Consider the following 8222-nt stretch of genomic DNA (forward strand, 5'->3'; position numbering starts at 1 on the left):
AATCTATGGTAAGGCCACACCTGGAGTATTGTGTCCAGTTCTGGTCGCCGCATCTCAAAAAAGACATAGTGGAAATGGAAAAGGTGCAAAAGAGAGCGACTAAGATGATTACGGGGCTGGGGCACCTTCCTTATGAGGAAAGGCTACGGCGTTTGGGCCTCTTCAGCCTAGAAAAGAGACGCTTGAGGGGGGACATGATTGAGACATACAAAATTATGCAGGGAATGGACAGAGTGGATAGGGAGATGCTCTTGGACACGTTTCTGGAGGAAAAATCCATTATGGGGTACAAGCCATGATGTGTATGCGCAACCTCCTGATTTTAGAAATGGGTTAAGTCAGAATGCCAGATGTAGGGGAGGGCACCAGGATGAGGTCTCTTGTTATCTGGTGTGCTCCCTGGGGCATTTGGTGGGCCACTGTGAGATACAGGAAGCTGGACTAGATGGGCCTATGGCCTGATCCAGTGGGGCTGTTCTTATGTTCTTATGAGGGAACCATTTCTTTTGGAGGTTGCATGGCCCTGATATGTAGCCAACACTTCTTTGGAGGTTCAGAAGCTTTCCTCCTCACTGTCATGGCCTATGATCGCTATGTGGCCATCTGCCACCCACTGAGATACACAACCATCATGAACCAACAATGTTGCTTCAGTCTCCTCATGTTTTGCTGGATAGGAGGACTCATTCACGGCATTGTCCAAGTAGTGGTCATGGCCCCATTACCATATTGTGGAGCGAATGTCTTGGATAATTTCTATTGTGACATCCCACAGGTAATTAAGCTGGCCTGTTCAGAAACCTATGCTGATGAGATAGTCTTGATAGTAAGTGACGGGCTAGTAACTGTACCCTCCTTTCTGCTCTTGCTTGTTTCATATGCCACCATCCTGGCCGCCATCTGTAGTCGTTTTGGGAAAGGTGGTAGGAAGGCTCTGTCCACCTGCAGCTCTCATCTAATGGTAGTTGGTCTCTTCTATGGACCCATTTTCTTTGTGTACATGAAGCCCTCCTCCGACTCCCAGGTGGACAAAATGGCCTCTGTATTCTACATGGTGGTCAGCCCTGCCCTCAATCCTCTGATCTACACTCTGAGAAACCAACAGGTGAAAGGAGCCATGGGGAAGTTGAAAAACAAGTGTCAATGCCTCCTGCTTCTTCAGAGGGAGTGAAATTTCATTTCCCTAACAAATGCATTGCTGTGCATTTGGGCCCTAAATGAATTATTTGCAAGTAATTTTATTGCTTTATTTTTTCAGTGACTGATGATAGTTTGCTGGTAGATATTATCTTGCAATATGATTCAATATGAAATGTTATTACTGAATGTGTCATGCTAAATTATTTCAAAAATCTATGATTCATTGTTACATGATTTTGAACCTACACAAACAATTTCATTATTTGTTGTCCAAAGCATGTACAACACTTGCAAATTCAGCAGCATCAGAGTGGATTGTGTACCCAGTGTCATATGCAATATAATATCCTGGAAACTCTTCACCCAGTTCTAGGGGAAGCAAAATCTTTCTCTCCCTTGAGTTCTCATCATCCCAGGCATACTGCAATGATTGATGATGAAAGCCTCTGAACAGGTTGCTTCTCGTCACCCAGGAATGGTCTGCCTCCCACTCCCCACCTGCCCAGCCCGGGAATGCCCACCACACTCCCTCCCCTGAAACACCTCCTCCTCGCCTCTTCCCTGGCCTCCCCACACCTGCCCCCCGACCCCGAGCTCGGCCAACACAAACTTTCCCCACCAGGCCTGGATCCCATATGGAGAGGCCAACGCAACTCCTTGCGCTAGCCTCTCTGACTCTAAAGTTGGTGCAAACGTGTCTTACGGCATGTTTGTGACACCCCCGGATCAGCACAAGTGACTTGTGCTGGACTATCCTGGGGGTTAGGATTGCACTGCACATCCCATAAGTGATCAAGCTGACCTGTACGGCAATAGTAGGAGCACCAGGAAGCAGGCTGGCAGGCGCCCAGGCTGGCTCATGAATTGAAGGAGTTCCTAGCAAGAGATAATTCTTTTAATGTTCCAGGGAGTGGAGGCAGGGAGAGTACATGGACAGGGCACACTTGAGTAAGAGGTACTCTGTTAGATGGTCTTCTGCTGTCTCAGGGCCGAATCCTATGGGCTTGTGTGTTGGTGGTACACTCGTACCACCAGAGCTAGGTGTCACAAACCTGTTGCAAAGCATGTTTGTAGCACCCTTTGAGTAAGTGGCACCAGCAGGGAGGCCTGCGTCACCCTGCCAGGGCCACAAAGGAAGGCCCAACTGCCACCGTCAATCAGGTAAGCGCTGGATGGCATGGAGAGGATGGTGGGAGGGTGTGGGGGACGCATTCCTGGGCGGAAGAGGGTGGGAGAGGGCGAAACGGTGGAGGGACCGACCCAGGAGGGGGGTTGGACTGGTGGAGGCCTCCTCTGCAGTATCCTCTGCTCTGTCTCGAAAGCCTGACATGGGGCTTCTGAAGTCTGCACCAGTGGTTTATCTGACATAGACTCAAGTAACTGCATTGTGGGGTCGGGGGCGGGGGCTTTGCTTAGGGTAAGGGGTGAAATGTCCCCTTCCCACGAGGAGACCTCCAGTGGCTTCCTTGTTCCTGCAGGACCAATGGTCCTTGGTCCTGTGGCCATTTCAGCGCTGCTGTAGCCTGTAGCGCTGGGAAGCTTCGGATCAGGCTGCCCTACTCTTTCACAGTTATCTGGAAATCCCAGAGGATGCTAAAATCTGCAGTTCACTGTACATACCACAGTATGAGCACTAAAGACAGTAGAGCTGCGTTCTGATGTAGCAAAGGAAACCGAAGCCAAGGATTTATGAGGACTGGGGTCTTAGATTCAAATTCTTGCTCAGCTAGGGGACTTTGGGCCAGTTTCTTTCTCTCAGCTAGCTTAGCTTTCTGGGTAGTTTTGCACACTAAGGATGGGTGGGTTACAATTTAGATCAGAGGTGCTCAAATCCTTGCCTGGGGGCCATTTGTGACCCTCTTGGACCCCCAATCTGTCACGTAAGGAGCCCCCAAGTCTCCAATGAGCCTCTGGCCCACCAAAAAACTTGTTGGAGCCCACGCTGGTCCAATGCGATTGCTCTCAGCACAAGGGCCAACTCTCTCGTGCAAGTTGCGGGCCTAGGGCTCCCTCCACTGCTTGCTGTTTCACATCTGTGAAGCATCAGTGGCAACATAGGAAAGGCCAGCCTTGCTTTGTGCAAGGCCTTTTATAGGCCGTGAACTATCGTGAGACCTTCATTCATTCATATAAGTCCCATCTCTAATATATTCATTTATGTAAATGTATGTAAATTTATTCCAATTTTAAATGTAAATTAATTCCTTTTTCCCTGGCCCCCAACACAGTGTCAGTCAGGTGATATGGCCCTCCTGCCAAAAGTTTGGGCACCACTGATTTAGATGAATGAACGGCATCAACTTCTGCTGATGTAGACAAAGCACTGGAAAAAAAGTACACAGAAGTTCTAAAGTTCTGTTGTTAATGAGAACTTCAAAACCTTATTCATTTGTAATTATTCCATTTGGGACTGAACAACAGTCAGCACCGTCCAGCATACTGATGTCTTCATCAACTTCAGAAAAAAAGCAAAAAGCCTTTAGAAAAGGCAACGAATACAGAGAGTGAGAAATCCAAGGTCCTCAGATTGCAGGAGGATGATATCCAGGGAACCTTGAAGGGCAGTGTCCTCCCATTTTCCAGAGGTGGAAAATGGGGTGATATTGGGTGAGGTATTGGGGTGAGAGTATTCTCACTCTAATTCTCCCTTTGCATCCTTGTATGGAGAAACAAAGGGCTCAGTCCAGCAGTGTCTGTTCAAGTGGCTGTCTGCTGGTGTTCTTTTTGCATCTTTTTAGATTGTGAGCCCTTTTGGGACAGGGAGCCATTAGTTATTTGATTTTTCTCTGTAAACCGCTTTGTGAACTTTTAGTTGAAAAGCGGTATATAAATACTGTTAATCATCATCATCATCATCATCATCATCATCATCATCCTAACCAACCTTCCAGCACTGACATAGCTGTACCATTGTGCATCTTGCAGTGGAAGGCTGTCAGGGAGGCCTCCTCAAGGTAAGGGCAGGTGTGTTACCTTATCTTGGGGCTGCATTGCGGCTAGATCAGTGCTAGAAAGTTGGTTAGGATTGCGTCCTTAGTCTTATTCTAGTTCTCTGATTTCTCATTTTCGTAAGAGTAGCATCCTCGACCACACTAACTTCCACCTCCATCTCTCACCTTGCTCACCTGGATTTCTTGAGTTCCCTTTCTCCATCATTTCTGAGCCTTCTGGAGAGACCACAATATTTGGAGGATGCAGGATTGCTTTGCAATGAAGTTTTGATCACTGAGATGGATAGGACCCAACCCAAATCTACTTAGCGCGTGACAAGAGTGAGTATTGCAGTTATTTTTATGACTTTGTAAACTCTTGAATCTGTTGCTTCTGTTTTCTTGCTTAAGCCACTTTTGCAGCTACAGGTTGTTTTAAAGTCTAAATGTGTATGTGTTTGTCCATGACTCACCAAGGCTGCAATCCTAACCTCACTTCCCTGGGAGTATGTCCCATTGAACACAGTAGGGCTTACTTTGAGTAGACCTGGTTAGGCTTGTGCCCTAGGGGTGCTGTTTTTGGTGTAAGGATCATTTATTGCATTTAGAAGCTACTTTTCTGTTTGCAACACTTCACATAATTTTCATTTTTTTAAAATAATCCTAACCAGGTCTACTCAGAAGTAAGTCCTATTTTGTTCAATGGGGCTTGCTCTCAGGAAAGTGTGGTTAGGATTGCAGCCTTCGTTAATTGCAAATCAGGGTGCTCTCTAGGGCTCCACTGGGTCTCTGCCAGAGAAAGCAAGTGGTATCGGCTGTGCTGCAGCAGCCTCTCCAGATCCCCCAGGGTCAGTATGTCAGCAGCACAGTGGTTCATGCGCAGGCCGGGGAAGGAGGAGAGCAGGTGAGGAAGCAGTGGGTTGGGAGGAAGCAGGAAGGGTGGATTTGTAGCAAATCACCCCCTCTTATAAAATATTTCCCCTCTTTTCCAAAATGGGTGCTGCTCGTCTGAGGAGACCCATAGGTGGCCTAGGACTTAAGTGGAGGTAAGCAAAAATATTTTTACTTCAACCCCTCTAGCTATGCCACTGCTTCCTATATCGAACAGAAACTTACTGAACAGATAGAAAGACTGTCTTGCTTCCACACTCCTTCACAAAGCACAGGACAAGTGAAATTAGGTTGAAAAGGGTCACAAAGTATTGATCAAATAGAAAGGAATGGAACACAGACAGATATCAGGGGCAGTGGTACCCCCTGGATCCTATGAGAGGAGTTGCCGTCAAGTGGAGCATGGGAGGCGAAGGGCGAGAGAGAGGCCAGACCGTGAAGGAATCCAGCTCGAACGAGGAGTTCTATGAAAGTCTAGAACTATTCAATTGTAAAAATCCCTACGGGGGTTTAGAACAGCCTGCCTATGTAAACCACCTTGGATTAAAGTCTGAGGAGAAATCTGACGACCAAAGAAAGGTGGTATATAAATACCTGTATAAATAAATAAATAAATAAATCACCAATCCAACACTTCACAAAAAGCTAATAAAAATTAGGCCAGAAAGACAGCATAAGTGTGGGGCAGTGTAACTTGGGGACAAGTTAATAAAACTTTTCTTATCTCTCCCAGCTAGCCTAGTTTTCATCTAGTAAGCAGGAGGAAGCAGACTCTGGGTCACCAGCCATGCACCGTGCAGGCCAGCCCAGCCCAGACCAGCCCTGCAGAGGTTTGGACTGCAAGAGCAAGAACTTGTTGATTCAATTAGTAGTTTCAGGAGGAGAATATGGTGTGGGAAGTGATGTGACCAGTGCCTGGAGTGTTAACAGTGTCCCATTTGTTTTTCCTCTAGCACCAGCCATCAAGATGAATGGGTCCTCCATTACAGAGTTTGTATTCTTGAACTTTTCCTTCTCCCGCTCTGCTCAGTTCTACCTTTTAACGCTGGTGTTGACCTGCTATGCCACCGTTCTTCTGGGTAATTTGCTAATTACGGTGACTGTGTGGTCTGAGCCCAGGCTCTTCCAGTGCCCCATGTATTTGTTCCTTTCCAATCTATCCCTCCTTGACATGACAATGGGCTCAGTGGCCGCCCCAAAACTAGCAACCGATCTATTGAACAGTGGCAGTACCATTTCTTATGGGGGTTGCATGGCCCAGATATTTGGCCTCCACTTCTCTGCCAGTGCGGAAATGTTCCTCCTTGCTGTCATGGCCTATGATCGCTATGTGGCCATCTGTCACCCTCTGAAGTACACAACCATCATCAACCCACAATGCTGCTTCAGTCTCCTCCTACTTTGCTTGACAGGGGGACTCATTCATGGCATTTGTCAGGCAGTAATAATGGCTCAGCTACCATATTGTGGAGCAAATGTGTTGGATAATTTCTTCTGTGACATCCCACAGTTGATCAAGCTGGCCTGTTCAGATGTCTATGTTGCCTAGACGGTCATAGTTGTTAGTGATGCCGTGATAACCCTACCTGGCTTTCTGATCTTGCTGCTTTCATATGCCATCATCCTGGCCACACTGTGTGGCCATTTTGGAAAGGATAGTAGGAAGGCTCTGTCCACTTGCAGCTCCCACCTGACTGTAGTTTGCCTCTTCTATGGTCCCATTATCTTTGTGTACATGCAGCCCTCCTCCAACTCCCATGTGAACAAGATGGCCTCTGTTATCTACATGGTGGTCACACCTGCCCTCAATCCTCTGATCTACACGCTGAGGAACCAAGAAATGAAGGGGGCCATGGGGAAGTTGAAACAAAAGTTTACATGCCTCCTTCTTGATCAAAGGGAGTGAAAGTGTTGCATTGTGCAAATGAACTCTAAATTTCAGCGAATTATTTGCAATTGTTAAATCATTTTAAAACTGTTAATTTTGTTTCTTACAGCCCAATCCTATCAACACTTTCCTAGCAGTAATCCCCATTTACTGTAATGAGACTTATTTTTGAGTAGACACGCATAGGATTGGGCTCTCAGTTACGTAAAAAATGTTTGCTGATCATTTGCTTGTGGATATATTGTAGTTTGATTCAGTATGAAACTGGCTACTACTGAATGTGTTTGTCATGCTAAATTCTTTCAAATAGTTCATAATTATATAGTTTTGAAGCTGCACAAATAACACTGTAACACAAAAACTGTTTGTGGAATTTTTAATATTTTTATACAATTCCAGGCACAATCCAATGCCGATGCTGTTCCAGCCTATAGTAAACATTCCATAAGCATGTTTGGACTATTCTAATGTAGGTTGCACAGGTGGAAAGGCTGGTGCTGCATTCCAACTAACAGAAACCTGTGCGGAGAGATAAGGCTCTGAGTGGCCTTACTTCTGAGTGGCAGAGGCAGTGGGAGGGCAGAACAGAGGCAGAAAGGGGGGTGTAATGGGGTGGGGGGAAGGTGGAACTGGGGGTGGGACAGGTCCGGAAGGGGAGGCAGGGTCAGAGTAGGTCTCTTCTGCAGTATCCTATCCCCTCTCCCAGGACTAGAAGACCTACATTGGGTTGCCCAGATTTACGCCAGCTAAATAGATGGTGCAGATCCAAGTAGCCCCATTGGGCAGGCTGGGGCATTACTTGTCGTCAAGGAGAAAATATCTCCAGCCTGCTCCTGAGGAGCACTGGATACATTTGGCTCTGCTGTACCAGCACTGGTTTGGATTGGGCTGCCAGAGGCTCAGATTTCAATGGTGATCTTAGGGCCCAAACCGAACATTGGGTTGGGCTGATGCAAGTCACTCGTACCAGCCCAGCGTTGTCGCAAAAGTGCCATAAGGCACTTTCGCACTGACACAACTGCAGGGAGGTTGGCGCAAGGGACTTGTGTCGGCCTCCCAGTGCTGGATCCAGCCACAGCAGGGTAAGTTTGCACCGGTCCCTCCAGGCTGGCAAAGGGGTCTGGGGGTGTGTGGGAGGGCAGGGAGGAAGCAGAAGAGAGGCATTTTGGGGTGGGGGAGGCAGGCGGGGCCATGGGCAGGGAGCGTGAGGCGGGGCCAGGATCCTGCAGTTATGCCAGATCCTAGTCCCATTCCCAGGTGGCCCAGGGCAGTCCCAGGTTGCTTGGATTTGCGCCACCTCCAGATGTGGAGCAGATCTGAGTAGCCCCATTTGGACTGCAGTGGCTCTCCCCGAGGTAAGGGAAACATTTCTC

At 47.5% G+C, this 8222-nt stretch overlaps 1 protein-coding gene and 1 pseudogene across 1 annotated transcript; both read left to right on the forward strand.

The window, feature by feature from the left end:
- Positions 1-517: 517 nt before the first annotated feature.
- LOC136653933 (olfactory receptor 4Q3-like) lies at positions 518-1171 on the forward strand. Its single transcript, XM_066630800.1, has one exon. It carries the CDS (start codon positions 518-520, stop codon positions 1169-1171), a length of 654 nt encoding a protein of 217 aa, XP_066486897.1.
- A 4192-nt stretch (positions 1172-5363) lies between these two features.
- LOC136653934 (olfactory receptor 4Q3-like) lies at positions 5364-6867 on the forward strand (annotated as a pseudogene).
- Positions 6868-8222: the final 1355 nt, after the last annotated feature.

The sequence above is a fragment of the Tiliqua scincoides genome, chromosome 5 (genome assembly GCF_035046505.1).
Source record: "Tiliqua scincoides isolate rTilSci1 chromosome 5, rTilSci1.hap2, whole genome shotgun sequence".
Lineage (NCBI taxonomy): Eukaryota > Metazoa > Chordata > Lepidosauria > Squamata > Scincidae > Tiliqua > Tiliqua scincoides.

Bases quoted from the DNA above. Each gene is read 5' to 3' on its own strand.
- LOC136653933 (XM_066630800.1), top strand. From the start codon at position 518: ATGGCCCTGATATGTAGCCAACACTTCTTTGGAGGTTCAGAAGCTTTC.